This window comes from Myotis brandtii, unplaced genomic scaffold, assembly GCF_000412655.1.
Source record: "Myotis brandtii unplaced genomic scaffold, ASM41265v1 scaffold97, whole genome shotgun sequence".
In the NCBI taxonomy this organism is placed as follows: domain Eukaryota; kingdom Metazoa; phylum Chordata; class Mammalia; order Chiroptera; family Vespertilionidae; genus Myotis; species Myotis brandtii.
Window position 1 is genome coordinate 1,010,452 of NW_005372020.1, and position 17,271 is coordinate 1,027,722.

The window sequence follows — 17,271 nt, forward strand, 5'->3', positions numbered from 1 at the left end:
GGCGCCGGGCCAGCCTGGGCTCGCCGGGAAACAGCCTTCTCATGAAATGTCAAGCATCGCTCGGCACCTCCACCGCCAGAGGTGTTAGGATGGCATCAGCCAAAATGAACTTAGTTCTGAAAACAGCCCTTGGTCTGGCCAAGGGTCACGGCATTTTTGAAAAAGCATTTCCCAACAAAAAAAGCACAAAAGGACTTAAACCAAAACTCAGGTAGAGATGACTTCTATGCAAAACTTTTAGGAGCGATTTTAAATTTCCCTTCCCTATCCCTGGCTTTTAACCTTTGCACAATGTATACGTCACCTCTGCTTTAGGCTTGTCTTTTTCAATAAGAAATAAATCAGAAACTAAAAGCATCCGCCAGCAGAGCGCACTGCTGCCGCCGTCTCTCCAGTCTCAGGGCACTTAGAGCTGAGCAGGTTCACAGCCCAGCACCGGAAGGAGAGGTCAGGCGTGCCGGGCCCTGCCCACACAGGAGAGCCCCTGGAGAGCAAACCCCGGCTGGGTCTCGCTCCGCCTGGGTCCTGCGCACGCCTGGCCTCACTAAGCAGCACCGCTCACACAAGGTTGGGGTCTGGATCGCCGTAAATGATGACACGCCTGTAGCCACCCGCTCCCAGGCTCACCTATGTTATTCTGGGTTTTCTCGTCCAGTAGTTTCGAGTACGTGTTAATAAAGTCAAGGTAGTTCTTGGGAGTCACGTAGTTGCTGCGCCTCAGCTTCTGCAGAAATTGTTTGCTGAATTCACCCACGGACCCATGCACCAAAACCACATGTTCCACCAGATCTTCTATGTGTTCTTCTGGGATCATCGTATTAGGCCCTACGGAGGGAGGGACGGAAAACGTGCCTCTTCACGAAAGGACAAGAGCAGCTCCTCGAAAAGTGAAATGAGAATTCCCACGGGACCCAGCAATTCCGCTCCTGGCTGTGTCCCCCAAAGAAGTGAAAGCCGACACAAGCAGATTCTCGGACGCTGATGTTCACAGCAGCATGAGTCACAACAGCCGAAGCAGAAGCGACCCAAGTGTCTACCCACGGACGACGGATAAACATGTGGTCCATCCACGCAATGGAATGTTAATCAGCCTTAAAGAGGGAGGCTCGCCCGGAAGCATGCTACATGAGAGCAGGCAGAGGGACAAGCGTTGTGTGACTGGACTTATGTGAGATACCTAGATCAGGCACATTCACAGAGACAGAAAGCGATTAGCGGTGACCGGGAACTGGGGGGGGGAGGAGGACGGAATCGGGGCTGAACGGGCACGGTGTCAGTGTCACAGGAGGAGAAACGTTCAGGACGTGGTGGTGCTGGCAGCACAATGTGGACGTACTTAATGCCACTGAGCTGTATATTTAAAAGTGGTTTAAAAGGCAATTTTTATGTTATATATACTTTACCACCAAAAAAGTGATATAAAATGTTTTTGGAAGAACAAGAGCCATTGTCACTTGCTGGTGGCCCCTCCGGGCCACGGTGCTGATCCACACTCCGAAATGCTCCTCTCCTGGCCCCTCCCCCACACCTGCACTCCTCACAACAGGGACTAGTTTGCTGACTATGTATTTACAAGGTGACACTTCATTTATTTACTCCTAGTTGCTAATCCTCTCCCGAGGATCTCTCCATTGATGTTTAGGAAGATTGGCAGGCTGAGCGGTTGAGTGTCGACCTGTGAACCAGGAGGCCATGGTTTGATTCTGGTCAGGGCACATGCCCAGGTTTCAGGCTCGATCCCCAGTGTGGGGCATGGGGAAGGCAGCCGATCCATGATTCTCTCTCATCATTGAAGGTTCTCTCTCTCCCTCCTTCTCCCTTCCTCTCTGAAATCAATAAAAATATTTTTTAACACATTGCGGACGGATTATGAGAATTCTCGCTTCATATTACAGTGTTTTACAAAGCATCATACTTTAAAAAGATATTAGCTTGTAATAAAAGAACATGTAATAAATAACTTCAAAATGCAATGGTTATTTAATTTTAAGGCGTGCCTTTAACATTTATGTAAAATGCTTTTTGTACTCGTTCAATAGAAACTTATCTGGCCACTGGGTAAAGCTAGCAATAAAACTACTGGTCCGCCATGTGTTAAAAGAAGGCGGTCACAAACTGCTCAGTTATACCACTAATGTGGTCCCCGTCTTAGCTGCCACTCACCTAAGAATGACTTGGCGACCGCATGCAGGGCCTGGGGCGGCCAGGGCATGAACCAGTCAATGCCGGTGTTATTCACCAGACCTTGAAAGCAGAGAAACAGAGGGTCGCTGTGCAACCCGGACCCTCAACACCGACACATCTTCCGTTCCCAACACACGGGTGCCCGAGAGTAACTCAGCCGCAGCGGGTTGCGCCAGCCCAGCACTGCTGACACGTGGGCAGTCTGCAGCCCCCTGGCCTCTCTCGGTGGTGTACCTGCCAGCCCAGCGCTGACAACCCAGCGTGCCCGAGGGCACTGCACCTCCCACAGGCTGGCACGATTCTGGCACAGGGGAGGCAGCAGAAGTGCTGCTGAGCCCACCCGGGGCCTCGCCCTGGGACTGTGAGCATGTCCTGCTGTAAGGACATCGCCCCCCGGGGACAACACGCACGGGCGACGCCTGCTGGCCCCACACTGCAGTCCGAAGCCCAACCCACGACACGGCGAGTTTCACTTGCTGGTGGAGCCTCAGGTCGTGCATCGCTCCCCGAGGCACAGGCCCTGCTGAAGGGGGCGCACCTGGGAAGTTCCGGCACCAGGTCCTCAGGGCGTCCCCCACGGGCGACATGCCCAGGACGATGTGCAGGTTGTTGGCACTCTTGTTCACGAAGTACTGCCACACGGACTCCTTGGCCGGGCTGACCCCCTGCTTCAGCGCCTCCTGGTCAATCTGACCGAGGATGGTCTCCTTCTCATCTTCGGCGAAGAGCGCGGGCACCATGCCTGGGACGAGGACAGGCGGGTTCCCCGGGGCCGGGAGTCCCTCCGGCCCTGAGCACACGGAGCACAGGGGCCCGGGAAGAGTCCAAACCGCAACTCTGAGACCCAAGGCTCACCCTTCGAGCCTCAACCTCCTCACTGTGAAGTGGGAACGACCAACGCTTCCTGCTCACGGCAGCGGGGGGGGCGGGCGGTGATCACGAGCATCAGAGCAGGGTTCTCCTCTGGGGGCAGTTCCCCCCGAGAGGCACTTGGCCCGATGTCACGGCTTATGGGGGCGTTGCCAGTGGCCTGTCATGCTCCCCCCGCCCCCCGCGGCGAGCGCCTGGAGGACGCCCCGGGGCCGGCACCTGAGGTGAGCATGTTGTTGATGAGCTCCAGGAAGCCCTCCTCCACCACGTGCGCGTCCGTGAACAGGAAGATCGTCGTCTTGTTCTCGATGCCCAGCCTCAGGTAGAGGTTCTTCAGGTCTTCCCGGAAGTTGCTCTCCGAGTAGCCGCGGCTCAGGAGGATCTCGAACACCTGCCGGCACGGAGCAGGGCGCTGCGTGGGACCGCGAGCGCGAGGGGGGGCAGCTCCGTGACTGCCAGGGCGAGAGCCATCGGCGAGGGATGAGCCAGGGCCAACCAGGTGACCAGGCTGTTTTCACACGAGACTATTGAGTGAGAGACTCGGGACAGAAAAGCAGTCACGTCCTTTTGTCAAACAAACCAGATGGGCACTCAGCCTGCACACGGGGAGGGGCGTGCGGCGAGCACGGGGCTGTCCACGCGGGGCTGTGTGAGTGTGGGAGGAAGCGGGTGTAAGAGACCTTTGGTTGTGAAAATGAGTTAGTTGAGTTACAGGGAGGAAAGGAAGGCAAGAAACGAGGAGGCAAGGAAGGAAGCCGAGGACGAGTGAGCAGTAAAGGGAGCGGGACCGGCACCAGCACCGCCCTGACGTACGCGCCCTCAGGCGTGAGCTCCTTCCGCCCGATGAACCGGGGGAGGCTGTGCAGAAGCTGCCCATGGAGCTAACGCCTCCCACAGTGGGCAGCTGGGCCGGAGGCGCTCACCTCGTAGCCAGCCGTGAAGGCGGCCAGCTTGGCCAGGGACTGCTTCCCGGAGCCGCCGACGCCCACCAGCAGTGCGTGGCCGCGGTCCAGGCGGATGATGCGGTGCACGCGCGTCAGGTGCTCCAGGGCGTCGTCGAACAGCACCAGGTCCATGCGGGTGTTGCTCTCGTTGTACTCCTCCAGGATCTCCTGCAGGGACCGTTCGGAGGGTGAGGCCGGGCTCTCTCCTGCTGTCCCGGAGGGACTAGGAGTGGAGGGGACACTCCTCCGTGCCTGAGGGCTGAGCAGTGAGATCACGTGGGTTTAGGGGCGAGTCCAGCATTCACGATGGAGGCTTCCATTGCTGGCTGGTGGTTGAGCCCACGCTGGTTGCAAGGCTCCACTCGGGAGAGTGGTTCCCGAACCTGGCGATGCACCGGCACCCGGGGCCTCCCTGGCTCGACGGAGGGACTCTCGGGGGTGAGCCCAGGGGTCTGTGTCACACACTCCTCCGGTCATTCGCACGCACCCAGGACAGGGAAACCACCGGGGGGACACCAGCCCCGCCCGCACCTGGAACAGAGCCTTGGCCGCCTCGTAGTCCTGGATGTCTTCGTAAATGCGCTCCTCCTCCTCGTGCAGCGCCATGCGGAAGTCCCCGAACAGGATGGGGTCCCGCATCACCACCTCCACGTCGTCCTTGAAGTGCTCCGTGACCAGGTCTGATATGTACTCTTGCACCTGCGACAGGGGCCAGTAACGACCCAAAGCCCACACCGCGCCCTCACGGGCGGGGGAGGCACAACCAGCTCATGCAGCCCATTCCCTCCCAAACACGACCAGGCGCTCACTGGCCCACCCTCCTCGACGCCGACCTCTATCTTCAGTGTCTATTCGCTACATAACAACACATGGGGTTTTCTGCTCCCCCCGCCCCCGCCCTGGGGACCCGTGGGCCGGGCGGCATCTGCGTGGCTCTGAGCACGGACCAGAGCCTTGTCGTCTTCGTTGATCAGCCGGTCGTGGAAGACACGCAGACACTCGTTCCTCCAGACCCTCACCATCTGGGCCACCGTCTGGAACCTGCGATGGAAGGGCCGCCATCAGCCACGAGGCATCGAGACGCGGGCGGATGCTCCTGTCTAGGTGAGTTCCCGGGTGCGGACGAGGACAGCCTCTCTGTGGGCCTCCTCGCCCCTCCCGCTGGGCTCACAGGAATGGGGCTAATGGAAGCCAGCACATTCCCTGTGAAGAGCGTAAGGTGGTGTCTAGAGCGCGCCCTCCAGGAGGGAAGAGAAGGGCGCTATCTCTAAAGGACGCACATGGCACGGGATGCACGCCCACCGGCTCCGCCGGCTGGGACCCGGGATCTAAAACCAGCATCGGCACCAGCAGCGCCTCCTTCTCAGAGCCAGCTCCGTCCCGCCCGGACCTGGACTTCCTCTGGTTTCCGGCAAAGAGCCCTCACGCCACCCCGAATGCCTGGAGCTGCCCCCTCCTGAGCTGCCAGTCCGAACCCCGCGAGGGCGCCTGAGTCCGTCTGGGCTGGTGTGGGGTCCTTAACCCATTTATAGGATGCGGATTCATAATGTGACTCTATGCTTGCAGATCCACGTGAAGTGTTCATTGGTGCAAATACACACACACAGAGAGATACAGAAAATAAAAATAAAGAAATACACAAACAAGCCTAGTGTGACGGAGAAAGTGTGTGTGACCAGCTTACATCCTCTGTGCTTGCTTCTCCCAAAGACACACAGTTCACCGACTTCAACTGCAAACGGTCCCGTGGCAGGAGCGAGAGGAACACACGGGCACGTTCAGACGGGGAGTGGGGACTAAGAGTCAGAGGGCAGCAGAGCGGCCCGGCCCGGGACGCACTGTCCCGTCACCCTCTGCCTCCTGTCCCTCCGCCTTCAACCCGAGGGCGGACGAGGCGGCGTGTGAGGTAAACAAAGGCCCTGAGCCCACTGTGCACGGGCTGACGGGACGCGCCGCCGAGTCCTTGTCTTAAAGGAACAGAAGAGCCCCTGCTGCGCACATGCCGGCGAGACGCCGCCGACTCACCGCTCAGGGTTGGTGAGGACCAGCCCGTGGAACACCCGCGAGAGGTCGCGCAGGTTGAAGATGTAGTGGAACTTGGACGGGGTGGGCGGCAGCTCCTGCACGATGTCCGTGTAGAGCTGCAGCGTGCAGCGCGTCAGCCTGTCGCTCACGGCGATGATGCTCTCGTGAAACACCTAGAAACAGAGAAGGCCCGGTGTCAGTGGTGGATGGCTGGAGAGGCACACGTGGTCCATCCACGCGATGGAGCATCACTCGCCGTGACCAGGATCGGAGCTCTGCCAGGCGCACGGTGCGGGGGAGCCGGAACACACGATGCCGAGGGAGAGAGTGTGGGACCCACTTACAGGAAATGTCCCGATCAGGGAAGCCCATGACACACAGAGCAGACTGGGGGCTGCTGGGGCGGGAAGACGGGGGAGGGGGGTGAAAACCCCCTAGAACTGAGCAGTGAGGACGGTTGGAAGCCACTGTGAATGGACTAAAGGCCGCTGAATGATGTCCGTTCAGATGGTTCAGAGAACTAATCTCACGTGCCGTGAGCTTCACCAGGATGTTTTAAGAGGAGATAAATGTTACCACAGAGAAACCCATCATCTGCTTCTGTGGCCCCCGTCACTCTGACAAGTCCGCACGGGGTGAACCACCCTCAGTCTGGGTTTTGCGGGTGCAGACCGTGCAGTTTTGAAAGCAAATGCCTTCAGGTGGGGCATGAACAGGCCCGGTGCCCACCGGTCCTGCTGACCCCCCGCCGTCCCTCAGATTCGCCTCCTGCCTGGCCCTGAGGACCTGAGTGGGGGGCCCCTTCAGAAGGGACAGGCCAGGGCCAGAGGCCATGAGTAAACGCATGGGCTACACTCGTGGGGGCCAAGCAGTCAGCATGACAGCAGCAGTAACGCATCCATCGGCACCTGCCCTGTGCCAGGCCCTGGGCCGCATTCCCCCACATGCCAGGGCGCGGGTGCCCCGTGCTCCTGCTCCAGGTGAGGGCGCCCCGGAGGCTCACGGCACCTGCAGCGCAGCGTGGGGGCGGCGCCAGCACCGAGCCCGGGCGATTCGCTGCTGTAACTCAAGGCCACAACCCAACTCCCAGGGCCGAGGCGCTTCAGCCTCTGGGCCCCTTTCCTCATAAAATGCCTTGTTTGATGAGAGCGCGGGTGTGAGGATGCATACACTGTGGGCTGATCACACTCATTTCCCTCCTGGTTTTGAAAGAAATAACGTGTTCACAGGCCCCGAAGAGCACCGTGGGCGGCAGGCATCGTGCCGAGTGCCGAGTGCGCACGTCGCCCCACGCCCTGCCCCACACGAGGCCCGTTAGTTGGACGGCGAGGAAAGCCGGTTACCGAGGTGTGGCCTCTCAGGATGGAGAAGTAGATCAGGTGCAGAGACATCTCCGAGGGGAACGGCACGTTGAAGACGCTGAACAGCGAGAGGAACCGCGGGTCCACCTCGTTGCGGCCGCCCCCCGCCTTGCCCATGGCCGCGATGAAGCCGAGGTCTCGGATGCTCTTGCAGTTCAGCTCCTTGCCGCGGTCGTACAGGAAGCCCTTCTCCAGCAGCAGCTTCAGCAAGGCGATGGGCTGCTGGGTGCCGTACTCGTCCACCTGGGTGTGCAGAGAAGAAGACGACGGTGCCATCGCCTTGGCCCCCCAGCACGCGGGGCAGCTTCACAGGCTTCTCAGCGTCGGCAACTGCACAGGCATTCGCCACGGCGCCCCCGAGGCCAGGCCCGTGGGGCGGGGCCCACAGGGTGTGCTCCTCACTGCGCAGCACCGATGCCACAGGAGCTGCTCAGTAAACATGCTGACTGAATGGATGGATGCACGTGTAGAGGGACAGATGGTGCGAGATAGAGGAATGGCTAAGTGGGTGTGTGGGTGGGTGCATGGACGGATGGACTGATGGGAGGATGGACAGACGCACGGATGGATTGATAGGAGGATGGACAGACACGTGGACAGATGGACTGATGGGAGAATGGACAGATGCATGGACAGACAGACCGGTGGGAGGATGGACAGACGCAGGGACGGATGGATGAATCCTGCTTTGAGCAAAGCCCTTCTGGAAGGCAGGCTTTCGGGAAAAGATGGTGCTATAGGTGATAAACGTGTAAAGCCCAGGACTAAGAAGCTTTGCCCTTCTCAGGCTCGAGCTCCCGCCCCTGGTAAATCCAGAGGGAGTCTTGGGACGTGCCTGCCCGTAGGCCTCCATGTACGTGGGGCCGGGAACAGTGTAGTATCAAAAGCACAGCTCACTTGGAAACACCTGCCCAAGCACACGCTAGATGGGGTGCAGAGGCCGCCTCGTGCTGCGTTACTCCTACAGAGCCAAGGAACCCCGTCCCTGCGGACAAGCCCCTCGAAGAAGAACAGCCCAGGAGTCCCCAGCACTGTGCCCTGCGCATGCAGAACGAGACAGGTCTCCTCACACGCGCTCTCACCATGCATGTGCGCGCACGCGCGCACACACACACACACACACACACACACACACACACCAGCGCAAGGCCCTGCCCCGTGAACTCCCACGACCTTGGGCATGTTCATGTCGTCCATGAACACCAGCAGGCGTTTTCCCATGGGGGGGCCGTAGGTGTCCTTGGTCCGTTTTTCCACGTTTGCTTCTAAGTTTCTCTGGATGTCCAGGGAGGTGGTGCGGGAAGAGAAATTGACCATCAGCACAATCTGAAACAGGAAGAGAGGGTTCCAAACGATAAACCATAAGCCACTGCCTCTTTCACCGACGTCACGGTATCGATGGACCTGCCTCCATAAACCAGTGTGTCTGCACTTCATCCACTTTAAGTGCGAGCAGGGATTTGGCTTCCCTCTCGACAGGCTGCAGAGGCAGCAACGAGCTGCCGCCTGTGAGCCTTGGGGACAACGTGGCCCGGGCTCGGCCCTGCTGGGCCCCCTCCGAGAGTCATTTAATGTCTGAGGCCCTTCTCCTCGGTGGGTGCCGGGCGCTCCACAGGGCGACGCATCGAGAGGACGTGCACAAAGGCACTTGCCACGAGACAAAGCGCCATTCAAGTGGAGGCTCCTCCCTTCTGGCCGTCTCAGGCCACAAGGCCATGGACCAGCACTGAGCCTTCCTCGGGCCCAACTGCCAAGAGGAAGGGAAGGTGGCCCCGGACCCTGTGTGCCCAGGGACTCGGGGCCTCTGCTTCTCAGAGAATCACTGGAAGTCCACTGATCAGTGGTCCCCAGGCTTCAGGCATCAGAGTCGCCCAGTGGGCTTGTCTGGGTGGAGGAGCAGTGCTCAGGGGACGCTGCTGGACCGGAGGACCACGGCCTCAGATGGACCCTCCCACCAAGGTGCCCCGAGCACACGCGCACACCAGCTCCCGACAGCGACCCTGGGCAGAGGTGCCTGTCGGCCCGTGATTCCCCGCAGCCGATTCCCAGCGGAGGGCACTGGGGAGGGGGCTTCTGAACGCGCCTCCCTTGGCCTGACCCACAAACCTGCAGCTCAGGCTGCGAACACCCCTTCTGTGCCCCCGCAACAACATCCTGCCGCTCGCTAACCTATGCTGCATGCGTTGGGTGCGAGCAAGCCTGACCCGCTGTGAAGGCGCTGACCCGCGGCCACCTCCCTGCTGGATCCATACAGGTATCACTTACGTTAGTCTCTTCGCTCAGGTTTTTGAGGAAGTTCTGGGTGGTGGCTGTCTTCGAGGTGCCAGACTCGCCGACCAAAAGAACGGGATGCTTGATCTTGACCATGCGCTCCAGCATCCAGGCCGTGCGGGTGGTGTCCACCGTGTGAACTGCGGGACATCCGGGGGGAGTGTCACGGACACGCCAGGGGGCGAGCACCACGGGACAGGGCCTGGTTCTCACTCACCCAGGATCTCAATGAACCTCCTCTCGCGGGAGTGCACATACTCGGGAACCAGCTTGCTCCACGGGATCCACCTCTTCTGGGCAGGATCGAAGTGGAAGTCGTACAGGGTGGGGAGCTGAGCTGCAGTAAATAACCGTCCACACCACTTGGGTCACAGACATGGACACGCACCATCGGCCCCGGAACACGCTTGCCATGAACTCACGCCACTGGTTCCGGGACAGCAGCTTCCTTGAGAACTTCCGACGCACCCACCCCCTCTCCACACAGACGGACCGGCCCGGGGAGCCAAGCCCCTCACTCTGCACACGCACTGCGTGCCGTGAGCCAGCGCTGCCCGGCCCCTGGGCAGACACTTGCTGAGCCCCTTCCCTGGGATGCAACAGTGGGAGGCAGCCCTGGTTCCTAGAGTAGCTGCTGGTGGGTTGGGTGGGGAGAGAGTGACAGGTAAGCCGGCGAATGGGTTCCTACCTGGCAGTTCCCCGGGCTGGGCCCAAACCCCGTCCAGCTCGGCAGAAGGCAGGGAGGCGAGGCGCTTGATGCACTCGTCGAACCGGTTGCGGCCGAAGTCCAGCAGGCAGGCGCCCAGCGAGCAGTACAGCGCCTCCAAGAAGAAGCACTCCAGCAGGTCGGGGTCCTCTATCTCCCCTTCGAGGAACGCGTCCAGCACCTTGGTCAACTGGGTCACCTGGCGCACAGGAAGTGCCCAGGTCAGCATGGATAACCCCCCACACGCCCAGCTTTGGCCACGGACCTGGGGCCCCAGGCTCTGGAGCGATGGAACACGACCACGTCCGGGCTCAGATGGAGGAGCTTGTCTCGCGCAGGACAAGGAAGAGCCGCCGTATCCCCTTGTCACGGCCTGCAGTGCTGGTCGCCCGCCTGGCGTCTCACTTCCCCAGAGAGCCCGCGCGGGCTTGTCCTCACCATGTTCAGGTTCGTCTGCGGGACTATCATCTTCAGCTTCTCTCCCTGCCTCCCGTCCACGATGCCCTCCACGATCACATCTATGAGGTAGGGCACGTACTTCTCAAAGAGGTTCTGCAATTGGACCTGCTCCACCTGCAGGGGGCAGAGTTCCAGGCATTCCCAAGGGCTCCCGGGAGGAGGTGGGGTAACAGGTCCCATCCGACAGAAAAGGGGCTCCTCATCTCAGAGCTCAAGTGACGAGGCCATGGTCATCGAGCGGCCATCGGCCACGAGGGGCAGGCACAAAGGTCCGTGGCTCTGCCCATTCCTGCACTATGGCCACTTCCAGGCCACAGCGGCAGAGCTGAGTAGTTACACAGGAAACCATACAACCCATCACGTCTAAAATGCTGACCTGGTACCCTTTACAGAAAAAAGAAAAGGCATCGACCCCGGGTCTAGATGAGCAAAATCATTACCCATCTCACGGCTGTGAGCTATCTGGGAACCCAGTGAGTGTGTCTTGATGTTTCCATCTAATTTATTGGAAACATGAAGTGCCTAAGACCATGAACAACAGGTCCCGGTCAAGGTCATGGCCTTCAACTACACCCTCCCGGGCTATGTGAGCCCAACCAGCCACCAAAGCTAACAAGGAAGCTGACGTCAGAAGTGACTTCACCTTGTTCTGTATTTGCTGAAGCCATTTCTTCCAGTAGGGCTGGTATTTCAGGTTCTTGGGGTCCACGTAGACCATTCCACAGCGGGACACGGTCGCGGGGGAGGCGTACTGCAAGTCTCCCACCTGGAGGGGGAGGAAGGGCTCACAGCTGCAAAGCCCACACGCAGATGAGCAGCCCCCACGCGGCTCCCATCGAGCACTGAGGGTTATCATGGAAGATTAAGGTCGCCGATGCAGCACCTTCTAAAATGTCCCATTACTATAAAACTAATGTGAAAATTAATAGGCTGTGGAATATCTGACAAAAATTAAAAAAAGTATAAAGAGGAAAATAGCTTAATCCCAAATCCCACCACCAAGAAACAGACATTGCTGTGGAGTGCTTGCTTTTTAGTCTTTTTTTGTTTCCTGTTTAACATAGCTGACGTTGGGTAGTATAAACCGTAATAACTATGCACCTAGAGCAGCAACATTAACACACGTGTCCCTCCTTCCGCGGACACAGACGCGGCTCTCTGCCAACAGGACCACGGCCTGCACAGACCGGCTGGAATGGCCGTGGCTACAGAGGGAGCAAGTCCCAGGCCCACAGCTGTGATGCAGACTCAGGCTGCGACAGCAACTTTGAAAAACGAATGAAGGTAAGATAAGAGCAAATAGTGTGGGAGAAAAAGCAAGGCGATGACAAACTCCAGGCAAAAAAAAAAAAAAGGACAGCAACTTTGGAAAACGAATGAAAGTAAGATAAGAGCAAATAGTGTGGGAGAAAACGCAAGGCGATGACAAACTCCAGGCAAAAAAAAAAAAAGCCTCTAAAAGAAAGTCAATGTAATCGGTGCCTAGTGGCTCTCAGTAAAGATGGCCGTTCCCACAAGCATGTGAGCACCATTTGCCGTGTAACTGGCTGAGCGATGTCGTGTTCTGAGGGGGAGCTGATGGAATCAGTCAGCAGGTGACTGTGTGACTTGAAGCTGACAGCGGAAGAGGAGCTGGCTAAGGGTGTACTTACAGGCACCAGGGGACCCGTCAGAGGAAACACGTATGTGCCCCACCTGGTTTTGCCCAGGGGTCAGAGCATCTGCCCTTGGACTGAAGGGTCCCGGGTTCGATTCTGGTCAAGGGCATATACCTAAGCAGCAGGCTCCCTGGCCTTGGGTGGAGGCACGTGTGGGAGGCAACCCATCGATGTGACTCCCTCATATCAATGTTTCTCTCTCTGACTCTCCCTCTCCCTTCCACTCTCTCTAAAAAATCAGTGGAAAAAAGATCCTCCGGTGAGGATTAACCAAACAACAACAACCCCCCATAAAAAAGAAGACCCAAGCGTAAGCAGCAGCCACGGCTGAGACGCAGTGAAGAGGGTGAGGGAAGGGGGCCGGGGCATAGAGTGTGCTCAGCATGCACTCTCCTGCATGCTCTGAGCTTCTGCAATCACTGAGCCTTAGTCCTACTTTAACAAACAGCAAGACTTCTGTCCAAGTGATCTCTCTGCCACTCGCCTCGAAGAGCAGGGCACAGTGTGCCTGCAGCCGGATGCGCTCGCCGTTGGCCAGCGTCAGCAGCTTGTTGTCATCCATCACGGAGTTCATGTTCTCCACCCACAGCGCGTCCACATCGCCGTCAAACAAGATGTACCTGCAGCACCGACCAGCCGTGAGCCATGAGCCCGAGCCCGGGTCCCAGCAGCTCCCAGCCCTGGGGCCTGGAGGAGCATCCCTCCCCAGAGACTCACTTCCGCTCCTTCTTATCCGTCGGCTTGTTGATCTCCCTGAAGATGTTGGACAGCACGCCGTCCGTCCAGTCACGGGTGCTGGGGTCCAGGATGCCGTAGAGCTCTATGACGCTCACGGCCTTGGGGTTCAGGATGTACAGCTTGGTCGTCAGGCCCAGCCTAAGTCAGAGGAGAGGCCTCGGGGGGGCTGAGCGCGTCGGGACTAGATGCTTCGATCTGACCCGGAATTTAAAATGCGGTCCACACCCTCCCCTGGGCTCCCACTCCTTGCGAGGCAACTACCTTCCACCAGAACCATGGCCCCAGCACAGTGAAGTCCGCACCGGAAGCCCGGCTGTGCGTTACGGGGACAATGCGAGGCTCACGTGTACACACACGTGTGCTTGTCCTGTAAACTAACAGCAGTAACCGAGGAATGACACGCAGGGTGCTGGGCACGACCCGCCCCCGATCAGGAAGCCACAGCGCTCTGGTTCCTCTCGTTAGGTCTCAGACCAGCGATGAGCGTGAAAGTCACCGAGAGGCCACGGCTCAGCCCAGGCCCTGCTGCCATGTCGGCGGCACCGAGGCCCTTCTAGAATCCAGCCCCCGCTGAGGACACAGGGAGAGGCGCGAGCCCATTCACTAGGAGACATCAGGCCACCGCAGGTCCGTGACCTTGAGGAAGTGACCTTAGGAGTACGAGGTCACTCTCCCACCAGCGCCTGCAGGGCTGGCGGCGACGAGACCTGTGGGGAGGGGACGCTCTCTCTGGTCCCGCCGATGCCCTAAGTGTTTCTAATGCGGGGAGGCCTGGCTGACACCTGAACACCAAGGAAACATGACTTAAGTTACCTTTTGAAAGAGCCTCATAAGAGAGTCTGTAAAACACTCATTTCACAAGCAAACCCATTCAGTCTGAGGCACAAGAGTCACCGATCGCCTTCTCACACACGTTAAATAACCGGCAGTGAGACAGGCAGGTGCGATGAGATTAAAGGGGTGTTTGGGACAAGTTTAACCTCCCCGGGAATCAGAGCGCAACAAGGGACGGCAGCAGCAGCACCACCTTCCCATGTCACCACCGCCTTCCCGTGTCACCCCGCCGTCAGGACCTGTCCCACCGACAGGCCCCCACCCCACTGCCAGGCCCTGTCCCACCCCACCGACCGGCCCCAACCCCGCCGTGAGGCCCCACAGGGCATACTCACTTGGTCTGCGCCTGACACAGGGTGTTGATGACCACGGACTTGCCCCCTCCCGTGGGCCCCACCACCATCGTTGTGTGGCGGGTTAGCATGGTCTCGTACACCTGAATGACTTTATCCACCTGGGGACAGAGTTGCAGCTGAGTTAAAACACATCTTTAAAAAAATAGCCCCATTGAGCTATGATTCCCATACTATTCAATTCATCCAATGAAAGTGTACACCTCAATGGTACTGAGCACGTCCACGGGCTGGGAGGCTGTTACACACGCACGCTCATCAGCCACTCTCCCAAGCCGCTCCTGCTGCCAGCACCCACTCCTCTGTCCCTACAGCAATGCCCGTTTACCTTTTTGGTGAGTGTGATTCGGGGTTGGGGGGAGGTGGCTGGGAGAGAACATTAGATGGTTGGACCCCAAAACAAAATACTTAAGTTCTCTGATGACATTATGCCCAAAAAAACCCAAGACCACAAAACCCAGCCAGTGGTCCATCCATACAGTGGGATTCTGTTCGGCCTTATGCACCGTGGGCCTCAGGCCAAGGAAACACGCAGACATGGAGGACACAGACGGGGTGAGTCCGCTGGGAGGGGGAGCTGAGGGGGCAGGCGCCTGGACAGGAGGACGGGAGTCCCTGTTTAAGGACACAGCTGCAGTCGGGAAAGTGGAACAGCCTGGAGATGGTGGCGGGGGTGGCCGCGCAGCACGGGGATGTGCCCAGGGCCCCGGGCTGGACACGGAGTGGCTCAGAGGGTACCTTCCCTGGCATCTGTGCTTGGCCACAACTCAAAGAAAATAACAACAAAAGAGAAAGGAAGAAGCGTGGGCTCTCGGGTCAGCCCTCTACCTGGACCGGCAGGACCACGAAGCCGTTCTCCTCGAACACCTGCTCGACCGCGTCGTTGAAGCTGGGGTAGCGCACGCGCGGGCAGTCCAGCCCGGGAAACAGGTCGGAGATCAGGCCGAGGAACAGGGGGACGTCCTCAAAGACGAACTTGGGCAGGTTCATGTCGCGAAGCGCCCGCATCAGCACCACGTCCTGGGTGGGAGGAACACAGACGTCTCGGGTGTTTCCCAAAGCCCGGGTCCAGGAACCCTCGCACAGAACGTGGGTGGCGTCTCTCACCGCAAAGCGAGCGTACAGCTGCAGAGCAGACATAAAGCGCTGCCCCGGGAGGCGCGGGCGGCGCTGACAAACTGCCTCCAGGTCGGCTCCGTGTAAAGGAAACCCAGCCGCACCTCTCGCGCTACCGCGAAGGGGGCAACACGCATGTCCCTGCCTGCACCCGCCACCCTGCAACGGCGCCTGAGGCTTCCTGCTGAGGCCTCACACACTTAGGTTCTGGGAGACACTGCACTTGACCTTACAGCGATCAGGCCAGTTAGAAGCAGACAGACCACATCAAGGCCGGAAAGCAAATGGCACGGCCGCTAAGACCGAAACTGAGCCGCGCGGGCCGTCGCCGCCCGGCACCGGGCACACAGGCGGCCCCACCTCTTTGAGCTCGGAGGAGCCTCTCTTCAGCTCGCCCGCCATGACCAGCACCGACTTCAGGGCTCGGAGCCCAAAGTCGTAGTGATGCTGCTTGGAGAGCTGCTCCCGCGCCAGCTTGTACAGAACCGTCATCTTCTTGGCCAGAGTCTGCGTGAGAAAAGACGGTGAGAAATGAAGGAAGGAAGTGACCCACAGTGTCCACATGAAAGCTGGTCCGCAGGCAACTCAGCCGCCTGTGCAGGACACTAGAGGGTCCTTTGCTCTCCACTGTGACACGTTAGGGGCTGCTCAAAAGGACGCCAGCCTTGCCCGGGCGGCGTGGCTCGGAGCTGAGTGCCGACTTATGAACCAGGAGGTTGCCGGGGTTGTGGGCTCCGTCCCAGTGGGGGGTGCAGGAGGCAGCCAATCGACGACTCTCACAGTTGCTGTCTCTCTCTCTCCCTCGCGGGGGGGGCCGGGCGGCGCACCTTGGCCCAGAGGAAGCCCTCGGAGAAGAGCATGATCTCGCAGATCTGCTGCAGGTCGGGCACGATCACCACCACCGGCCTGAAGAGCGCTTTCACCGACTCGGGCAGCTCCGTGCGGCCCGCGTAGCCGGGGTTCATGGTGATGAAGATGCCCATGCGCGAGTCCAGCGAGATCTCCTGCCCTTCGAACTGGAGGACAGGACAGGGGGGTCGGACGTCCGGCCTGCCCACCGCAGGGGAAGGAGGCTGGCGGGGCTGTGAGGCTCTTCGAGTCCCTGGGCACCAGGCAGTCCTGTGCTTGGAGCCTCTGTGTCTCAGAGGCCAGCCTCAGCCGCCCCCCACGCTGATCGGAATCAAGGGTCTGAGAGGTGGGGAAGGGGCGCAGCCTGGGGCTGACCCGAGGGCTGTGTGACCCCCAACCGTCACTAAACCTCTCTGGTGTCCTTTGCTGCAAGGCTGTGGAGACCCACTGGGACGACACACGGGAGGGCACCCATTCATTCGTGAGTGGTCACCCTTCCCCACCCACCTCTCCCCACAGCATCCTGCCTCAGCCCCGTCCAGACTCCGCCTGCTCCTCCAGGCGCCCCAGGTACCCACACCCTGCACACGTCTCTCTACTCTCAGTCTCATCGGCCCATGGCCGAGTTCCGACCGCCTCAGCTCTTCTCTCTACCGAGACATCACTATTCTATTTCTCTCAATGGCCCACCAGGCGGACAACAGACAGACCGTGCGTTTTTATGGGGCACAGGCAGCCGCAGTGACAAGAGGGAGCCCAGTGGGTGGACAGCTGATGCTCCCCAAAACAGGTGTCTGCACGGACACCCCCCCGTGCCCCAACACCCCACGTGACTGCCAGGCCACCCTCTGGAGACGACAGACAGGCCGCTCTGAATGCGCAGCGGCTGGAACCCGAGTGGCG

At 59.4% G+C, this 17,271-nt stretch overlaps 1 protein-coding gene across 1 annotated transcript in view; it reads right to left on the minus strand.

Annotated features, from left to right (window-relative positions):
- DNAH10 (dynein, axonemal, heavy chain 10) overlaps positions 1–17,271 on the minus strand; it is a 65,258-nt gene that overhangs the window by 18,192 nt on the left and 29,795 nt on the right. The window contains exons 34-54 of the mRNA XM_005886314.2: positions 16,347–16,535; positions 15,880–16,026; positions 15,232–15,423; positions 14,386–14,504; positions 13,196–13,354; positions 12,963–13,098; positions 11,464–11,586; positions 10,800–10,934; positions 10,344–10,560; positions 9,873–9,992; positions 9,650–9,795; positions 8,558–8,710; positions 7,367–7,627; positions 6,024–6,196; positions 4,946–5,039; positions 4,530–4,697; positions 3,978–4,166; positions 3,274–3,445; positions 2,723–2,926; positions 2,164–2,244; positions 628–825 (exon numbers count right to left, since the gene is read on the minus strand). Of these exons, the coding sequence (XP_005886376.1) occupies positions 628–825; positions 2,164–2,244; positions 2,723–2,926; positions 3,274–3,445; positions 3,978–4,166; positions 4,530–4,697; positions 4,946–5,039; positions 6,024–6,196; positions 7,367–7,627; positions 8,558–8,710; positions 9,650–9,795; positions 9,873–9,992; positions 10,344–10,560; positions 10,800–10,934; positions 11,464–11,586; positions 12,963–13,098; positions 13,196–13,354; positions 14,386–14,504; positions 15,232–15,423; positions 15,880–16,026; positions 16,347–16,535 (3,376 nt within the window). The remainder of the gene's footprint in view (positions 1–627; positions 826–2,163; positions 2,245–2,722; positions 2,927–3,273; positions 3,446–3,977; positions 4,167–4,529; positions 4,698–4,945; positions 5,040–6,023; positions 6,197–7,366; positions 7,628–8,557; positions 8,711–9,649; positions 9,796–9,872; positions 9,993–10,343; positions 10,561–10,799; positions 10,935–11,463; positions 11,587–12,962; positions 13,099–13,195; positions 13,355–14,385; positions 14,505–15,231; positions 15,424–15,879; positions 16,027–16,346; positions 16,536–17,271) is intronic.